Genomic DNA, 18,754 nt, shown 5'->3' on the forward strand with positions numbered 1-18,754 from the left:
GCTTGTACCCGACTTCGGCTTTTACCCCGAGCTGATGCAGGCAAGACATAGACTGGTACTGTGCCTTGAAAAAAGGCGGTCGGATAAAGTGTCTTGCTAAGGATAGGAAGTCGGGATTTATTTAATTAACACTCATTGAACACAAGATGCTGTACTGTAGAACCTGCCATCACAGTTCTACGTTTTATTTACGACTTTTATGTTCGCTACGTCACCGTCGTTTGAACGCGCTAGCGACCTCTTATGGCCATGAGGAACATGGGACCAATAGAGTGCGCGTCGGTGCTTTGCTGAGCTGATTTCCACACACGATATCTAAGATGACGACAAGCTTTCAGCTCTTCTGTGGTCCGAGCAAACATGCTCTCTAGTCCCACCACACTTCAGATCACCGCCCTGCTCAACTTGCGCAATTTGTCGATGACTTGCCCTGTTAGCCGCTCTCCGTGCATGGAATTGGCTGAGTCTGTTCCACCGCCAGTAACGTAAGAGATGGCCCTTTCGAAATGCATGCGGGACTCGTGGAGAAGTGAGCGTCTTCGGCTCAAGCATAAATGATGTACACCACAATCTACATAACTCAACGCGAAGAGCAGATAAGGTTCGTGTGGGCATAGTCGAAAGCATCCAGATACCCTATCAGTTGGACAACAGCCGCAAACACCACTAGGATATGGAAGATCGAGTGGGAACCCCATAGGTCGAAACAGCCAGGATATCGCCTTTCAGGAAACCTAGTCTTGAGACCCGCTTGTGTTAAAGCCGCCTTCCTCTCTTGTCTGCAGAATGGGAGACTTACCGCATAAATGAAAGTCCCGGACACGAGGCACGCAGCCTTTATCAGGGCATAGGGAAGTACCTTCTCTATCGTCTGGGCTATGCCGAAGGCACTGATTCCATGGATCAATGGCGCAACACCGGACATGCCAGCCGCCACGAATGATAATGCTCGCAGGAGGCGATACTTTGGACCTTGGAGCTTCGGGTTCAATGTGACACACACGGTGATGATGCCAAAGAATCCAACCTGTTGTCCGAGAAAGGACTATTATTAGCATAAGTATTATCTGGTGTGGCACGGGGATAATAAAAGTATGCGCATCGCGACAAACTAACCATACACCAGTATACATATCGTAGCCAGGTTTCACACCAGAAGATGACGTATATTCCCAATACGTGATCACCTGATATAAGGATAACTATACCCAGCATGTCCAGTTGCAGGCATAGATGCTCCACGCGTTGGGAGTGGTTCATCAAAGTGTGGTACGTTGCTGACAATGATAAGCATGCGAAAGCCGCCAACATGAAGATGGAGAAGGCAGTTGAGTCGGCGCCGGTGAGCTTTGGGTATTCACTGGCAAGGTAATGCTGCATATGCCATCCGCCGAGCATGAATAAAACGGCTGGGATGAGGTGGGAGTAGATATTCACCGACTCGTTGTGTATATACGAAAGACTGCCGGCCGAAGCAAGAGTGGAACTGGAGATAGGCCTATAACTGTCAAGTATCCATGGATTGGATTGCAGCTGAAACCATACCGGCATTTGATGGAGCGAGCAAAGATCCGGGCGTGCTACCTCACCAACGCCAAATGATGTCGCGCCAACGGATTCCATCTCTTGCCTTTTCTGCGCCTCGAATGATTTCGAGGACGAAACTCGGAAACGGGGACGGGGTGACATTTGGTGGTTTTGGGTGGTGAAAATGCAAAGCATAGGCCGGACCCTGGAATTAAAACCGTGTGGTCTTGCACTACTATATGGGTCGAATAGAAGGAGCTGAGACTTCTAAGGGCCTTGGGGCTGAGTTGTAAATGATGGAGATTAACGCTGCTGTATAGTTAGGCACGTACATACCAGCCCGAGAACAACAATACCAGTCAATGTAGCCAATATTAACCTTGTGATAGAGTGTAATGATCGAAATCGGCCGTCTCTTGAACTAAAGGAGCATCGCAGGAGATGAGAGCTTTGGTAGCAATTTAGCTTTTGAGGCGTGGTCTTGTGTACCCCTACCTAACGAAGATATATATAATACGACGCATGCATGGATAACCCAGCATCGTGCACGGACCAGATCTGTTGTATTTCGTTGAAATTTTGCCATGACTGCATACAGTAGGGTTAGAAGGGCCAAGCTCTATCATACGGTTGAGTGCCATGGTTTAACGAACCACTTCTTGAAAATATCAATAGCAATTTCTGGCTGGCTGTTAGGTTTATCGCGAAAGGTACTGGCAAGCTAGAATCAGAACTTGACGCGCTGTTCTTAACGTGTCGTCTTGCCTGAACGTGTAGCAAAGCACCAATCAGCAATCCACATCAACCCCCTGTCAGAATTGAGTTTACCCCAACGCTAATCCATTTTTCGGTATTCAAGTCTACCCCCTAAACTAGAAAGCGGGGTAAACTGAATCAATTGTACAACAATTGATTTTGGACTGTAGCACTAGGCTCTGGGGACTGAGCACAAAGGTGGACTTAGGTGGCAGTGGAGATTTCAATCGAGTCGTAGGACAACAGATGCATTGGTAATCGATGCAGTGGTGCAAGTGCTAAGATCTCCAATATTACATCGACCAATCTCAGTAATAAGGCTAGATACCATGGTGAGATTAGATCACTGTAATAGCAATCTATTCTTATCTAAAGCAATTATTGAGGACTGGAAACTTGTGTGATGAGCCATTCGATCTTCGGTAAGACGTCAACCTAGTCCTACAGTCCGAAATCAGTTGTTGTACAATTGACTTAATTTACCCCCCTTTACAGGGAGTTGACTTCATTTGAATAAGGTGTGAAATTGAATTTCATTCAAGTTCCAGGTGGACCAACTTGCCAATAACCATTACAAGCTCGAGCAGCAGGTTCTAGTTGTGGGCAAAGAAGCGGATAGAGTTCTTAGTGTTAGCGCCCTACAACTTCGACAACGTGAGAAGCGAGAGAAGGCAAGTGTGGGAACAAGGGACATGCCAGTCATCGAGGTTCTGAGGAACCTAGGGAATATTTCAATCGAAAGAGGTGGGTGAAAATGCAAAGGCTTGTCCTACAGTCCCAAGTCAACTGTAGTTGAGGCTTCTTGAATACCAATTTTGCTGGGTTTGCCCTTGACTGTAGAGGCTGCTTAGTTGGCTGTCAAGTCCTACCCACCATCTTATATTGTTGGTAATTTGAAAAAAATTAATGCATATAATCGGCGATGCCTTGATAGACCTAAGCAAATTTAGTAGTAAGTTATACAGCCTCTATATAGGAGAAGGGTCTTATCGATTCCTTCCTACTTAGGCAGGATATTAGATGGTTGAGGCTAACCACAAAGTAGCCCTACCCCTCATAGTCAATTCTTAACCTTCCTCCTCTTGCAACATCGATGTCTGTCGCCGAACCCCTCCTCCGATCCGAAGACAATTTAGCACAGCCTGTGGAAACCGCGCGCAGTCATTATGGCCGGGCCAGGGACTGTTAAACAACGCGGCGCGCAGCCTGTGAGCCAAAACAGAACAAAGCAGGCCATGGCCAAACCAGCGCCCACAACCCGGACCCTTATATGGCACGGCTGCCCCAAGTGGCGGCAAGACAACGAGTACATCCTCACCGGCCATTCTACCTATTTTAAGCCGAAATCGGATTTGGACAGAAGTACTTGAGGAATTCCTTTTCAGTTGACAAATACTATTGACTGTTATGCTGCCTGGTTGAAATCTATATCACGTATGCTACCTCGAACCGGTTTGCATCATAAAAATTATGCTTCGTTCATTTGAAAACTTCCGAAGCCTCCCACTTGAATTGCAAGACGAGATGTGGAGCTCTGGAATCCGTCCTGCCAAGCCAGGCATACACATCTTCAGATTAACCAGCGACTACAAAAGTAAATTGCTAATGGAGCGGCACCTAGAGGCTCCTTGGGCTGTCAAGTATCGCCTTAGCACACCGTCTGAAGGGCCACATCCCTTCCGCGGAGGAACGGTCTCCTTCGCCGAGGTTGACCCTCCGACGTATCTAGTAGACGCAAGTATTTGGAATACGTGCAGGCAATCACGGCACGTAATGAAGCGTAAACTCGCTCCGATCAAGCGCATAACGATCTGGAGTACGACCGACCGCGGCAATCTCAGATTTAAGACCAACGCATTAGAGTCCAAGGCACTAGAGGACATCGCCCACAAGCAGTGTACTATAGTTGTGTGTCCGGGTCGCGATCTCTTTATCCTCCAGCTTGACGATCCCAGCATGTTTAGCTGGTCTCAGTCTGCTGATACAATCCCCGACGATTTAATACCAGCTCTCATGCCGATGCAGGACGTGGGATGGCGATACCGTAGCGTCTGGGCTTCTAGTCTATACATATTACCTCGGACCCAAAGCCTTGATTCTCTCTGTTCTTTTATCGTGTGTGCCTCGAGGTTTGGGGAACTGAAGACGCTGTGGCTCATCATCGATCGTATCAAGAGGAAGAACTGGGTACCGTCGAGGAGGGAACTTGACAAGCCAGAACCGAAAGGTTTTGAAACCGACAACTTTCAGTTGACAGAGGTGATAATTGACGATGCATCTGATTGGGACGGGTCAACGGAGCAACTGCCGTGGGGCGAGTTTGAAGATGAATCGCACTACCTAGCTGATCTTCTCGCCTTTGTCCACCATCTTCGACTATTCGTAGCTAACGCCTCTTACGACTCTCCAAACATAGGTAGAGCAAGACGCACTGTAAATATCAAGATTTTAGCGTGTGAAAAAAGCTATTCCTCACCCTTGATGAGAAGCTAGCTCCAGAATATACTAGTAATTAATTGCCTAGATGAGGCTCGCTAGGCCCGGCGGGGAGGCTACAGGTTGCAGGCATTACAGACCCAGTGGCTGGTAAGGCTTTCTTACACACAGTTACTCATGGTCCGTGCCTAGAAACCTTGTGAAGAAGACAAATCTCATCGGCATCTGTTACTGGTGTCATTTACTCCGTATTGGCATCCAATATGCCAAGAAAAAAAGTATTATATTACGCATTTGTATCCTGAATAATATACACCGTTAGCCCCTCTTCAAAGCCTCACCCACCTTGTTTGCGACATCAATGCTTTCATTTAAAACTCCAGCGCCGTTATGCAGTACTGGTAGCTGTGCAGGCCCAATAAACGCACCATGATGAAGTCCTATAAACTTTTATAGTCGCCTGAGTTTTGGCGAAAGTCGAGAAATTGTTCGTGTCGGGATGCGGTTTTAACTTGGAAGCAAACGTTTACGAGTTGTTAGCCTGAGATAAATAATGTCCCGAGATAAATGATGTCCTAGGACCATTTATGGCCTAAGACGAATGACGTCCTGAGACGAATGACGTCCTGAGATGAATGACGTCCTGAGATAAATGATGTCCTAGGACGAATGACGTCCTGAGATAAATGATGTCCTAGGACGAATGACGTCCTGAGATAGATGTCGTCCTGAGATAAATGATGTCCTAGGACCATTTATGGCCTAAGACGAATGACGTCCTGAGATAATTTATATTACAGTAGCATCCCCACATTGGAATTTTCGTGCAGAGATCAGGCTGATCCGGACGGCGTTCTGATATCATTGTCATCCAATAGGTGGCCAGCACGGCATCACGGGCCGAGCATCGCTGGATACTTTGCCACCCCGGCGATGGGTGTCTGAGCAAAACCTTGAGCTAGCCCATGTTCTCACCAACTTGCTTAACACGAATAGAACCGTTTTCTAGGATTGTGTTAAAATAAGAATATGCCATATATTATGTACCTTAGCATTGAATTTGAAAGGACCCGAGGCAGCGTTTACAGTATTAGTCCGCAAATATGTTAGATTTCCACCCATGCTTGATCATCTGGGTCCCATATGCCCTGAAATACCTCGGCTTACCAGGAATGCGCGACGTTAATGTGAACAAGTACTGCATCTGGCACAGCTCTAAGAGTGCCAATAATGTATGGAAGATGGAGTACAAGAAGACGTGCGACTTGACACTGGCTGAGGGGCTAGATCTCAAGCAGATTCGTCTCGATCAGGATGTCCAGTTCTTCATCGATAAGACGTTGGGTGAGCGACGTAAAGTTTTGGTTTCGCGATGTGAAGGCGCTGGAAGATTCAGAGTAGATCACAGTCCGTATTTAGTCTATTACGCTCTGTGTGTCTGATGCGCCCCGCTCGGTGGCTCCTCGATCTCTATGCCGGCGTGACGAAAGTGACCTTTAGCACTCAACTACCGTGATCCGACCTTGTGTACACACCACTCTAGGTATGAGGAAAATTCTATCTGGATAAAGTGCTCATTCTCATGCCAGTGACGCTTGATGAAGGCTTTGAACTCAGCAAAGAACTCTTCTATTGGGTGGAAGTCAGGCGAGTAAGGCGACAGGTACAAGAGTTTGACGCCGGCCTTTTCACTGATACAACAGCTGCTCGATGAACTCTTCAAATTTGACACTATATTGACGAAGCCAGATCGTATCTCAAGATATACTCAGGGAGTTCATGATCTTAGAGAACAATCCTAGCTATAGCGAAGGTGTATTCAAGGATTGATAGCCCTCATAAAGCTCATGATAAAACTGTAGAAAGGAAATGATAACTATCAACTATTCCGAAATCATGTTTCTCAAAACCTGCGGTGGAAGTTGGAGACCGTGTTGTCGAAGGGCATGCGCAACAAAGTGTTCGGGGTCGGCAAGGATCGAAGTGCAATCGGGCCACGGGCAGCGAAACGGGCCATTCTTCTTTATCAGATGTCCACGTATGTGTCTCGCGAGCACGTCTATGCGGCTAAACGGGCTTCGAAATCCTCGTGCTAAACAAAATGGACAATTGTGCCCCGAAGCGCAACCTTGATTCATGGATGTTTCAGTAAGGTCCGGCCCTTTAAGATTGGTTTCAGAAAGATACTGGCTCTTGTCATGGTGGGATTTTGCTTTTCTTGTTGCCGAAGCTTTGAGACCCCTGTTGGCAGCTATCTTTACTGGGTCTTCTCGCCTCCCAGCGAGCGCTATAAGCGTCTTGATGAGGTTGACCCGTAAATTGTAAATAGAATTCCTGTCAGGTTTACACGCCAACTCAGAGAAGATCTGTGCAACCTGAGCTCTCTCCTGGATCTCGTAGGTATTGCCGCTGGGTGCAATCACTTCCGCAGCGGGTTTCATACCCTCGAGTTGACGGTCTACTTCCTCAATATGTATCGCTTTGTGGAACTGCTCGATAGCCTGTTGCAAATGCTGTGCTTTGAGCTTCTGTCTTCGAGCTGCTGCCTTCTTGTTGTACTTGTCGTATCGGTCTCTCATCTTTGTCCCAATTGCATCCTTCATGCTTCGATAACCCTTATCCTTCAGGTTCGTCATCGCAGACATCCTTTTCTTCAGATACATACGAAGGGTTTGGTCGGTATCAATATCTGATAGTTGTTCCGGTGTCAGGGATTTTGGTGCTCCTTTGTGGTAGCGAAGCCGAGCAGCAAGTCTTACTATGTCATGCCTAGGAGCACTACCAAAGCAGATAGACTGGCAGTCGGCGTCGATGAAGTTTGACATATAGTACATCAAATAAGTGCTGGAGTCTCCTTTGCGATGTCCCATGATTTTGTTGCGTTCCTCTGGGGTTAGGGCGTCTATCGATCGTGTTAGGTATGTTGTCGGATCCGTAGTGGTAGGGGTATACTCACCATTCAGTTGCTTGCCTGAGCCACGACGTAGGTCATACCACTCTAAAGACTTCTCAATTCCAAGTGAACGGCCAAGCTTAATAAGGTTAAGTCTCTCTTTCTGGTAACTTATAGCTTTGTTTGTGGAGATGAGAAGATCATCGTCGACCTGCTCCACATCGCGGAAAACAGGGCGGTTAAGCCATTCCTCCTTCCACAGAAGGCGGATGCGATCTGTAGTAGGAGGCACCACCAAGTTGTGGAAGTCTTCAGGTCTCTGGAAGTTATTATGGAATGCTGAATCGGCAAGCGCTAAGGCTTGAATAAGAACCAGAGGATCGTATATCAGCATGTCATCTTCACGAAATGCGAAAACCTTAGGCTCCTTTTCGCCGGCAGTCCTCTTAACATCTTCCAATCTGACGATAAGGGCAAGTTGTGATCGGTTCTCGCCCTCGAGTGGAAGGAAAACCTGGAATTCCAAATGTTTATACAGCAGCGCTCCGATCAATGCCCCGGGCCTTGTGCTCGTAGCACCAGCTATGATCAGCATTGCAGCGTGCTGTATTCGTAGACGTTCATGTTGAAAGATCCTTTCGTCGTCAATCCAATGGTGTGTTAGAAGGAGGGATAGAGTGTCGACGGAAATGGCTGATTTTTCCTTCTTGGAAGTATCGAGTTTGAACTTAGGTGTCAAGTAGGTACGTAACCACTGTTTTCGTTAGCCTTCGCCACTAGCACTATTGCCTTCACATACATTACGGATGTCAAACAAAACTGACTTTTCCATACTGGCCTTTGCTTTCATAGCATAAAGCATGCTAAGCCTCTTCCAGTAGCCTTGTACTGCTGATAGCTTTTTTACATTAGAATCCTTCACACGTATCTCTAGATATACCTTGAACAACGCAGTGTCACAGCGGACAATCGCTTTATCCGCATCATCAAGATGACGGCGCTGGCAAAATCTGGTTCTCGTCAGCTTAGAATTAAAGGTTCGGGTTCAAGTCAATACCGTTTCCACTGCTCCTCTTCAATGTCAAGATTCCTTTTAGTCAATTCTGAGTGATCTGCCAGGACTGGACCTTGAGTTTTGAATTTCTGATACAGGGCCTCGTCTGTCTCGTCATCATGTTCATCGCCGTCTTCTTCTTCTTCAGATGTTTGGTCATCGTCGCTAGAGCCCATATTAGGTCCGGAATGGTAGTCAGCATCAGGTCCTGGCCCTCTATTAGTAAAAAGCAATATCTTGCGGTTACGGTGAATCAATTAACGTGACTTACCTATTGTATTCAATCTGCTTGGAAGAGAGCATAGGCTCCGGTACGAGTCCAGATTCTGGTGACGTTTGACTTGCAAATGGTCTTCCATAGGCGACTGACTCATCTCAACGGGTCCAGATATGATGCAGTGTTCTTGAGAATATCATAAAAGCTTAATCGCAATACGTTATGTTCAAATGAGTCAAGAGTAATATTAGGTCTTCAGAAGGTATGCATGAAGAAAGATTAAGAGGGGTTTGCAGGTGCATGCAGAAGCTCAAAGGATATATCGATCGAATCTTCCAAGGTCAGTCGAAAAGTGTAGAAGGATGGCAGTAGGTGATAAAATTCACGAGGACTTATAGTCGCAGTAGGCTGATATCCAAGACACGTGACCTTAAGGCAAGAGTCAAAGAATCCAAAAGCAGTATAAGTTGGGCAAGGTAGTGCGAGTGACATAAGCAACTACAAATTTTTCGGCTTTCGCTATCGTTCTTACAATATGTTGCAGGACTATTTGTACACTCTTATCCTATAATATCGGGTACCTGAAGCATCCTCTATAAAGGGAAACAACGTTCTCTATAAGATGAAGGTAACTCAGGCTAGGGAGTTGGCAGCGACCGTATGGCCTTGTATCAAGAAAGAAACATTGTCATGATGAATCGTGGCGGCCCCTTTCTAGGAAGACTCGTAAGACTGATCTCTGCTACAGTACAATGTCAGTTGAAATTAGAGTCCGCTTGTCCATTTCATTGAGTGTAAGATAAGCTTTCGCGAACGGACCAGACAAAACCCTGTAAAAACCGTGGTGTTTAACCCTTCGTTGCCATAACACCTTTCATTATCGCATACTGGTACAGTATTGAAACTAACCTATCATGGCTCTAAATGGTACAAATCACCTGGTTGCATATAGCCGCGCCTAGAAAGAGTCCTAAACTCTCGGCTTAAAACTATGTGTAAAGAAAGTCCAAATCAAGAAGCAAGAACTTACCCTCTGTGGGGTTGTTACAGTGCCGGCCGAAATCAGAGGCCGCCCAGCATTTTCCAGAAATTGCTTGAGCACGGACCATTCTATGACTAGTGTGGCTTAGCACAGTACGCGACACCCCATGACAGAACTGTCATCATAACCCCATTATGGATGCCTGCCATTTTCGCATACTGTCATCAAACGTAGCCGCTTGTGGCCGCGAGAGGTCAACGCGTGCTGGATCGTTCACAATTTTGCACAGCACATACTGACCGCACATAACGATAGGTAGTCCTTACATAGGTTTAGTCGACCAGAACTACACTACTGTAGCTTCTTTGCATTTTCTTATGGTTAATTCATCTGGTGGGTTCATAAAACCTGAACTCTGTCCAACAACGATGATCGTCGAAAACCAATGATCACAACTCTTCCAGACCAGCAGCCAATGACAACAACCGAACCTCCATGTTCCGTTGAAGTCGCCGATACCCTGGGTCGGAAACCTGGCGGAAGCCATAAAACTTTCCGTCCATCAGACCCACCTGCTGTAATCCACGTATTGTTATGGTTGATCCCAAAGCCTAGCCTACTATCCGCTTCTCCTTGGACCGCGAGGCTATCTAGCTTTGCTTCGCGCTCTCTTGGCTGCGTCGTACTAACGTCCCGAAACTTAACATTAAAACGGCCTGAAGTTGTGACTAAGGTCGAATTATAGTCAATGAAAGACAGGACGTCCGTGGCCGAGCCGGCATCAAAGCTGTTGGCATTGATGCCCGTCGCAACATTCCATATCTTGATGGTCTTATATGATCCCGATGCGATGAGCGAGCCGTCCGGCGAAAACACCACAGACCCGACATAATCCGTATGACCCTTGAGGGTCTGTTCCTCTTTGCCTGTCGCAACATTCCATATCTTGATGGTCTTATATGACCCCGATGCGATAAGTATTCCGTCCGGCGAAAACACTACAGACCTGACCGAACTCGCATGACCCTTGAGGGTCTGTTCCTCTTTACCTGTCGTAACATTCCATATCTTGATGGTCTTATCATATGACCCCGATGCGATGAGCCTGCTGTCCTTTGAAAACACCACAGACCTGACCGAATTTGTATGACCCTTGAGGGTCTGTTCCTCTTCACCTGTCGCTACATTCCATATCTTGATGGTCTTATCATCTGACCCCGATGCGATGAGCCTGCCGTCCGGCGAAAACACCACAGACCTAACCCAACTCGTATGACCCTTGAGGGTCTGTTCCTCTTTACCTGTCGTAACATTCCATATCTTGATGGTCTTATCATCTGACCCCGATGCGATGAGCCTGCCGTCCGGCGAAAACACCACAGACCTGACATGATCTGTATGACCCTCGAGGGTCTGTTCCTCTTCACCTATCGCAACATTCCATATCTTGATGGTGTTATCGTCTGATCCTGATGCGATGAGCGAGCCATCCTCCGAAAACGCCACAGACCTGACCGAACTCGTATGACCCTTGAGGGTCTGTTCCTCTTCACCTATCGCAACATTCCATATCTTGATGGTCTTATCATCTGACCCCGATGCGATGAGCCTGCCGTCCGGCGAAAACACCACAGACCTGACCGAATTTGTATGGCCCTTGAGGGTCTGTTCCTCTTTGCCTGTCGCCACATTCCATATCTTGATGGTCTTATCATCTGACCCCGATGCGATGAGCCTGCCGTCCTTCGAAAACACCACAGACCTAACCCAACTCGTATGACCCTTGAGGGTCTGTTCCTCTTTACCTGTCGTAACATTCCATATCTTGATGGTCTTATCATCTGACCCCGATGCGATAAGCCTGCTGTCCTTTGAAAACACCACAGAGCTGACCCAACTCGTATGACCCTTGAGGGTCTGTTCCTCTTTACCTGTTGCTACATTCCATATCTTGATGGTCTTATCATCTGACCCCGATGCGATGAGCCTGCTGTCCGGCGAAAACACCACAGACCTAACCCAACTCGTATGACCCTTGAGGGTCTGTTCCTCTTTACCTGTCGCAACATTCCATATATTGATGGTCTTATCATCTGACCCCGATGCGATGAGCCTGCCGTCCGGCGAAAACATCACAGAGTTGACCCTATCCGCATGACCCTCAAGAGTCTGCAAGACTGCATTCCACTCGGAGTTCACTTTCGGGAGTAGGGCAATCCACCTAGGAAGATAGCGTTCGAATGTCTGTCGTACAATGCTCCGCGTCGGCGCAAACACGATTGCCGACGCGTACAGCTGAAGAGGTGCGGTGTCGATGATCCATCGGCAGTTGAGCACAAACCGTTTCGCGTCATATAAGAAGCTAAGCACTTGGCTGCCTTCCTTCGCCTAAACGATATGTCTCTTAGCAGATTGCTAGCACGCACCAGGCGGGTGACTTACATCGACTAGGCCCTGCAGCTCGTCTATGAATCCAATGCTCTCGGATATCCTTCCAATCAGGCTCAGTGCTTCTAACCAATGGAGAAAGTGGAGCTCAAGGAATTCGTGTGCTTGGTCCCCATCTCTGACCCTTTCGTGACTCTCCTTCAAGTGGTAAACCCAATAGAGGCAGGCGTACTGAGCTTCTGGCGGTAAGTGTTTGTCGATTTTGCTTTTGTCAATATCAGACCGTGCAACACCAGGGACCGCAAGGTCACATATGTCTTCTTTTAGACAGTTGTTATTCATTAGCATCTGAAGGCACCTGAAAGCCAGCTTCTTGTGTGTCTTCTTTTCATCAATCCAGAATTGGCCTGACTTATCGCGATTGATCAAGAAGTCTCGAAACGACAGATGAAGAGGCTTAACAGGAGCGCTGCTTTCAGAGGGGAGGTATAGGACTGATGGGAGTAAGCCTACCATACGTCGAATCCTCTTCTCGGCAATACCTAGAAGTTGGGCGAGACATGCAGCTGAGAGCGGACTGGCTAAGGTCACGATGGCACCGACGATTTCTCGGAACTGTATCAAGAGTTCTTCTCCTGAGTCATCTGAGCCATCGAGCAGTTGTTCCAGGACGAAAAGGTACAGCTCATTGAGCTGAGATATCTGTGTTCCACTTGTGCGTTCTAGTATCCTATTCAGATTTTCCTCGGGGTCGCCATGTTTTTTGTTCTGGATCAGTTGGCAAACGGTCGCTGCGAAGATGAAAAGAGGAATGGCCATCTTAGCTAGGTCATGGACCTCCATCCGAGAAGGCCAGGATTCTGGCAATTGTTGGCCACTTAAAGGATAGACGTTATAGTCGTTTCGTATTTCCGCCAGTTTGGAATTCAAGAACGCTGTGATGTCGTGTTCGATTGTATGTTCGTCAACCAAGTGGAGAATGAAATCTTTGTAGGGCTCGCAGATTCTCCTGAACTCAACGTACACTGGGATTTCAGGTCGGCTTGTTACAAAGAACTTCACGCGGACCGATGTTACCTCTTTTACTCTGGACATAAGACCGACTATAGCCTGCATGTCTCTTTCTTGGTCACACTCGTCGAGAGCATCGATCACGATTACCACAGTCGGGGAGTTTTGAGGGTTGCTCGGTATTTTCGTCAAAGGTAGTCTGATCAGATTCTCGAACTGCTTACTGACAGCCATTTCACCAATGTGAGAGTCAGTCTCGATCGCATCTTGGATGTGGGGAATCAAGGAGGGCAACCGGCGGACAAGTTGGATAGCGATTGTAGGGAAAAACCGCGCTGCTCTTCCACGGTCACCTTCACCTCTCTTGAAGAAGAAACTAGCCCCAAGTGCTTCTTTGCAAGAAAGCTCGTAGGCTACGGTACGGGATATTGTGGACTTTCCAGTACCTGCCATGCCCTGTAGCCAGTATATACACTCACTATCCGGGTCATTGGCCCACTTGTAGATCTGTGCGAGGAGATCGACTCGGGTTTGAGGATGGCATCGAGCCTCGTGTTCATTGGCATGAGAATCATACGCAGCACCTTCGGCGGTTTTGAGTTTATCAAACACCAACCTCTGGTGGATATCCATGAGTAATACGCTAATATGATATCGTTAGCCCAACGTTGTCTCGCATACTAAGTAACGTACCTGTGGGTTTGCATGATATGGTGGGACTCCTTCGCACAACCGAGCAGCTCTTTGACCTTCGTCCGATTCTGAAGGCTGCATTGCTTTTCACAGTAGTCGGCGGCTTGGCTGAGTCGGTTCCCGCTTTCCTGCAGGCTCTCGATATACGATTCCACCTCGCCCACTCTGAAAGGGGCGCTGGCTATGGCCATCTTGCTTTGCTGGCGTTGATATGCGAATCCAAGAAAGAGCAATGATTTAGTGTAGGTTTGGACTACAGATGCCTCCAGAACCTCCAAAATCTCTGCGGGTGGTTGGAGGGTTGGACCCGAGGCGGTGTATACACGCCGGTAGGTATCGCACTGCAAGATCAACGAAGTGACCTTCGCAAGACCAAACATAATTTGACTTCTGAGTTCATCGCTGGCGGCCAAAGTCTATCTCAGTCAGCCCGAATCACACCACCCAGCTCATCACGACATGACACTAGGCAAAGCCCGAAGCGACTCACCACAAGAACGAATCGAACAGCAGCCCATGGTAGAGCAGCGTGAACAGGGTCAAAACTGACTGCGACGTCGCCCACGCCCACAAACTTATTTAGAATGTCGACAGTCTTTTCGACCAGACCACGCGTGGAATATTCTCTGTGACCAATCGTGACCTTCCATTCACGTTGTTCCTTTGCCTCTTGTCCGTCTCGAATTGCTTTCGCCATCCTCTCACTGATGTCTTTCGCCAGATCCTTTGTTGTGCTGGGCCTGCCATTAGTGGTCGCATTGTCGCCGCTTGGATTCTCGGCAAATATTTTGATGACTGCGACAATGCGGCGATCGTGTTCCGGCTCGTTGATATTGGCCAAAGCCTTGTCCCACAAGTCTGCTTTGCTTGAGGATTTCCCCTCAGATTGCGTACCTTCCTCGTTGGCTTCGGTCTGTGCGGTCCCATCATTTGACGGGGTGGCTGTTGTAGCCGTGGGGAGCACTGCGGTCGGGGAATACCGCTGCGATTGAGGTTGCGGCTGCGCTTGAGCATCGGCACGATTGGAAGAGGAGGACTAAGTAACGGTGCTGTTAGTCAAGTAGATAAGAGATGAAAAGCCGGCTCGAGGAAGGTCCCCAGAGATCAGCCGAAACGCGGGGACTCACCTGTTCGGGGGTGCTCTGCTTCTTTCGTGGCAGATCGCGAACACTAAAACAATCACGTAGTCGGGTGAGACGCCCAGCAAGCCTTCTTGGGCTCATTCTTTAGGTCGTCAATCGCTGCTTTAGCTTTGGAAGACAGTCCGGATAGGTCAATCGTGGACTGGTCTTCTAGTGAGCGGGCGGGTCGAAGGTAGGGGGTAGGTACCCGTCGGGCAGCGCTGAAAAGCTGCCTTAACCAGCATGTGTGTGATTGGTGCTGCCGCGCGTTTATGTAGAGCCTCTTGAATCACGCCACGCATACAGCGAGCAAAGGGCATGCCCGGCTATGTATCAATACTCTCATTCGGAAGGGCATGTTGCATGGCGTTTATGTGCAATTGAGTGCCTTTGATGTCGTGTTTTCATCAGTACTGCGACTAAGTATATTTACAGGGGCTACTAGAATATGCAGGATCACGAACATGACTGAGGGTTGGGCTAACCTATTTAAAACCTTAGTGCTATGATGGATTCTTAGCTCTTCACAAGCTAAGAAGGAACATGCCACCATTTCGCCATACATGCCTTCACCTAGTAGCCAACAAGAATGACGGATTGCTGTACATACAGTGCAGCTGGTCTCGGTTTCAAAGCCCCAGCTCTAACCTGCGGCTTTAAGTATGGCGACAAAATCTATGCCGAACCGCATAGATCAGAAAAAAATATTATTGAACTCTAAATCGTGGGATCGCCCGATAGATATTGTAGGTGACCCTAACGTAGAGTTGAAAACATGGGGATGTAGGGTTTGCTTGGTTTGACACGTGTCCTCCGCGGCTAGCGGAACAATGAAAAACAGAAGGTTCGATGAGGTTCTGCCTCAGGAACCCAAGTTCGACTGCTTACCTGTCTGTTGCAGCGTTACATGAGTGGGTCCATAAGAGACACACGAGTGGGGCTGTTCTTTGTCTGACACCTTTCCAAAGAGGCCACAGTCACCAAGCATGACCGTCACTTCTGGACCTCTACGGTGCATCCAACGGCCCCCAGCTTATGGTCAGAATCGGACTTTGATGTTGGAAGGATGGATGATGACAGGTTTCGGTCACGTGTCCTTCCTTCTGGCAGAGGCCGATTCTGGTCCGTGAGGGAAGGGGGATCGCTGTTGGCAGCTGTCACCTACCATCCAACCTGACACATCCAGAATAAGCCTTGAACTGGCTGACCCAAAAATGGCGCCCCGACTGTCTGATGCTGACCATGAGATGATGGAGGCTATGATCCGACGAGGTGAGCCAACTAAACAAATAGCCCAGGCCATCCCATGCAATCCGCGAACCGTCCGCAAAGCTCGAGCTCGATTCGGGCTCTTTGAAGCGACGAAAGCGCCCCCGAACCGCGTCGGGCGCTACAAGAAGGTGACCCCTTACAAACGAGATGTCTTGCTCGAGAATCTTGCCGAGTATCCTACCACCGATCGGACCGAGATGATACTATTCCTCCGCGACAAGTTCGACGACAGAGTATCCCTCTCCACCATCAGTCGCCTTTTGAAGAATGCTAGATGGACGCGAAAGAACTGCCATCCTGTCGCACGACAACGAAATCCACTTCTACGAGATTTGTATCTCTACAAACTGGCGAAGTACAAGTCATATCAGATGATCTTCATCGACGAGTCGGGCGCTGATAGACGCGTCGGCTACCGTAGAAAGGGATGGGCTCCGAGTGGAGTGACGCCGATACAGATTGGCAGGTTCAACCGCGAACAGAGGTATCAGATCCTCGCTGCCTACACGCAAGATGGTATAGAGCTGGCTCGTGTCTATCCTGGGTCTACTGATGCCGCCTTGTTCAAGGACTTTTCCGACAGCTCCGGTCCCGGTTTCTTGACGAAGCTCTTCAGCTCCGCAAAGTACTCTTCAATCGGGTTGAAGTCTGGCGAGTACGGAGGCAGATAGAGCAGTTCCACCCCAGCTTCAGCACACATCGGCTCAATCTCGTCGTTATGATGGAAAGACGCGTTGTCCATGATGAGCACAGACTTCTTCTGCGGCCATCGCCCGCAACTTTGTAGCAGCTGCTCGATACTGTTCAAGAAGGACTTTCGAGCGTTCTTACAGGCATGCGTAGAGACAGTGGGAAACGTGAGGCGAGCGCTAAAGGCCACTTTCGTCACGCGGGGCTTACTATTGACGAGTACATAGAGTAGATGCATCAGATTCGTAGACCAACAGATAAACAACTATGTATACGTAGTAAACAAAACTAAACGCGCGAATGACGCGCAATCTGATCCACAGTACACAATCACAGACCGGCTGTCCATGTCTTGATGTCCTCTACGAACGACCTAGCAATGCCAGCCTTGACACCTTGGTCAGTGTAGTACCTAATGTCCCGGTCCTGATAAACATGCTTCAAGTCGAGACAGTCGGCCTTCGTGATACTGCCCGCGCTGCGAAAGCCCGCCTTCCAGCCTCCATCCTCGACCTGCTCGCAAAGCCACTCAGTATAGTCATCTACTGCCCTATCGATCGGTTTCGGGATCACCAGATCTGTCAGATCCACTACCGATGGTGAAACGATCCCAAAATTCGATGCCGGCGGGGTACATCCCTCCATAGTGGCATGGCCATAGGGCGAAGGCAAGACATTCACGATCTTGATTGGGCGGTCACTCTCCGAGCTGGTTGCTTTCCGTTTCGTTCTCCGTTCACCGTCTAGCCTATCCTTCTCGTAGATCATGTCGAGGACATAAGATGGCACGTCCCTATACGTCCTCAGCTCGTTACCTTGTTCAGCATACTCAACCAGCTTGGTCAGAATGCTCGTGTCGAGTCTCATGTGCTTTCTTTGCTCATCAACGTAGCAGTACGAGCCTGGACACAAGTGTCCGTTGCATCGCATGACATCATACACGTCTTTCCAGACACGCGGCTGGCCAGCAGCCTCCTGTGTCTCTAATAGCTGGTCCCTCTGAGTAAACTGCCGGGCAGTGGCGCTACCACGACCACCCTGTTGTTGCACTACCCTAGAGCCTTGAGGCTCGTCCTTACAGATGAACGACATGTCGATCCTGAGCTTCTTTCCTGCGCGGAAAAGATGGCTCCACTTGCAGAGTTGCTCTTCGGCCATTTCCCAGTCGATGTTGAACTCGTCGAATCGCTTCGTGAGATCTCGTTCGCTGCGGTCGGTGACGGAGACGACGATAATAGTCTCCTCGGGTACGTGATTTTTACCCCGCGGGGTCTTCTGCTTCAGTAGCCTCTCCACCCTGGCCTCTAAAATCGTTCCCCAGAAAGCGCCGGGCGCCAGCACGAGGTTCTGTTCTGTGTCATTTGTGAGTTTGGAGAGCCTTCCTTTACGGAGCTGCAGCTTCCACTCGATGGAATAATGGATACAAGTAGGAGGAGACTCGTCATATGCGCTGTCGGGATCCCAATCATCCAGCTGAAGCAACGGCAATCTGGGTCTCTGGCTACTTGGTGATGGGCTGAGGCTAGCAAAAGAGCTTGCGCCGCGGCTATTGGTGCCTGGCAGCTGAGGCGTGCGGAAGTCGAAGTCATGGTGGTCCCACTGTGTAGGGTCAAACGGCTGACTGTCATCGTCCATAGTGGTGAGTTTGGGACGTCTACTGTTGAGCAAAGAGTGGCAGCAGGAAGGATGGAAGGAAGACAATCTAGCAGCACAC

The 18,754-nt window shown here is 48.7% G+C and overlaps 7 protein-coding genes across 7 annotated transcripts; 2 read left to right on the forward strand and 5 right to left on the reverse strand.

The window, feature by feature from the left end:
- Positions 1-142: 142 nt before the first annotated feature.
- Positions 143-1,985, reverse strand: EDB82DRAFT_502636 (hemolysin-III family protein). Its single transcript, XM_065608690.1, has 3 exons — positions 1,117-1,985; positions 800-1,027; positions 143-739 (listed from the first exon to the last, which is right to left on the reverse strand). Exons 1-3 carry the CDS (start codon positions 1,720-1,722, stop codon positions 581-583), a joined length of 993 nt encoding a protein of 330 aa, XP_065463720.1. The 5' UTR covers positions 1,723-1,985; the 3' UTR covers positions 143-580.
- Positions 1,986-3,380: 1,395 nt separating this feature from the next.
- EDB82DRAFT_576223 (uncharacterized protein) lies at positions 3,381-4,742 on the forward strand (the record flags this gene model as incomplete). Its single annotated transcript, XM_065609971.1, has 2 exons — positions 3,381-4,699; positions 4,729-4,742. The coding sequence occupies exons 1-2, from the start codon at positions 3,754-3,756 to the stop codon at positions 4,740-4,742; spliced, it is 960 nt and encodes a 319-aa protein (XP_065463721.1). The 5' UTR covers positions 3,381-3,753.
- Positions 4,743-5,822: 1,080 nt separating this feature from the next.
- Positions 5,823-6,392, forward strand: EDB82DRAFT_557240 (uncharacterized protein; the record flags this gene model as incomplete). Its single annotated transcript, XM_065609695.1, has 1 exon — positions 5,823-6,392. One exon carries the CDS (start codon positions 5,823-5,825, stop codon positions 6,159-6,161), a length of 339 nt encoding a protein of 112 aa, XP_065463722.1. The 3' UTR covers positions 6,162-6,392.
- A 1-nt stretch (position 6,393) lies between these two features.
- On the reverse strand, positions 6,394-9,258 carry EDB82DRAFT_201962 (uncharacterized protein). Its single transcript, XM_065607207.1, has 5 exons — positions 8,938-9,258; positions 8,670-8,874; positions 8,412-8,622; positions 7,676-8,366; positions 6,394-7,621 (listed from the first exon to the last, which is right to left on the reverse strand). Exons 1-5 carry the CDS (start codon positions 9,038-9,040, stop codon positions 6,603-6,605), a joined length of 2,229 nt encoding a protein of 742 aa, XP_065463723.1. The 5' UTR covers positions 9,041-9,258; the 3' UTR covers positions 6,394-6,602.
- Positions 9,259-10,117: 859 nt separating this feature from the next.
- EDB82DRAFT_201983 (WD40-repeat-containing domain protein) lies at positions 10,118-12,139 on the reverse strand. The gene has a single exon (XM_065607208.1). The coding sequence runs from the start codon at positions 11,996-11,998 to the stop codon at positions 10,265-10,267; it is 1,734 nt and encodes a 577-aa protein (XP_065463724.1). The 5' UTR covers positions 11,999-12,139; the 3' UTR covers positions 10,118-10,264.
- On the reverse strand, positions 11,975-15,489 carry EDB82DRAFT_502657 (uncharacterized protein). Its single transcript, XM_065608691.1, has 4 exons — positions 15,085-15,489; positions 14,448-14,993; positions 13,958-14,373; positions 11,975-13,907 (listed from the first exon to the last, which is right to left on the reverse strand). The coding sequence occupies exons 1-4, from the start codon at positions 15,178-15,180 to the stop codon at positions 12,281-12,283; spliced, it is 2,685 nt and encodes an 894-aa protein (XP_065463725.1). The 5' UTR covers positions 15,181-15,489; the 3' UTR covers positions 11,975-12,280.
- A 1,854-nt stretch (positions 15,490-17,343) lies between these two features.
- EDB82DRAFT_567456 (uncharacterized protein) lies at positions 17,344-18,675 on the reverse strand (the record flags this gene model as incomplete). Its single annotated transcript, XM_065609851.1, has 2 exons — positions 17,344-17,855; positions 18,120-18,675. 2 exons carry the CDS (start codon positions 18,673-18,675, stop codon positions 17,371-17,373), a joined length of 1,041 nt encoding a protein of 346 aa, XP_065463726.1. The 3' UTR covers positions 17,344-17,370.
- Between the last annotated feature and the right edge of the window lie 79 nt (positions 18,676-18,754).

The sequence above is a fragment of the Fusarium venenatum genome, assembly GCF_020744135.1.
Source record: "Fusarium venenatum strain MPI-CAGE-CH-0201 chromosome Unknown EDB82scaffold_3, whole genome shotgun sequence".
NCBI lineage: Eukaryota > Fungi > Ascomycota > Sordariomycetes > Hypocreales > Nectriaceae > Fusarium > Fusarium venenatum.

Coding starts and splice junctions, on each gene's coding strand:
- EDB82DRAFT_502636 (XM_065608690.1), bottom strand. CDS start 1,722: ATGCTTTGCATTTTCACCACCCAAAACCACCAAATGTCACCCCGTCCC. Junction 1,028..1,116: donor GATATGTATACTGGTGTATG/GTTAGTTTGTCG, acceptor CTCGGACAACAG/GTTGGATTCTTTGGCATCAT. Junction 740..799: donor CCGGGACTTTCATTTATGCG/GTAAGTCTCCCA, acceptor GCGGGTCTCAAG/ACTAGGTTTCCTGAAAGGCG.
- EDB82DRAFT_201962 (XM_065607207.1), bottom strand. CDS start 9,040: ATGAGTCAGTCGCCTATGGAAGACCATTTGCAAGTCAAACGTCACCAG. Junction 8,623..8,669: donor GAAGAGGAGCAGTGGAAACG/GTATTGACTTGA, acceptor GACGAGAACCAG/ATTTTGCCAGCGCCGTCATC. Junction 7,622..7,675: donor CTCAGGCAAGCAACTGAATG/GTGAGTATACCC, acceptor CACGATCGATAG/ACGCCCTAACCCCAGAGGAA.
- EDB82DRAFT_201983 (XM_065607208.1), bottom strand. CDS start 11,998: ATGTTTTCGCCGGACGGCAGGCTCATCGCATCGGGGTCAGATGATAAG.
- EDB82DRAFT_502657 (XM_065608691.1), bottom strand. CDS start 15,180: ATGAGCCCAAGAAGGCTTGCTGGGCGTCTCACCCGACTACGTGATTGT. Junction 14,994..15,084: donor AGCAGAGCACCCCCGAACAG/GTGAGTCCCCGC, acceptor ACCGTTACTTAG/TCCTCCTCTTCCAATCGTGC. Junction 14,374..14,447: donor CTGTTCGATTCGTTCTTGTG/GTGAGTCGCTTC, acceptor TGACTGAGATAG/ACTTTGGCCGCCAGCGATGA.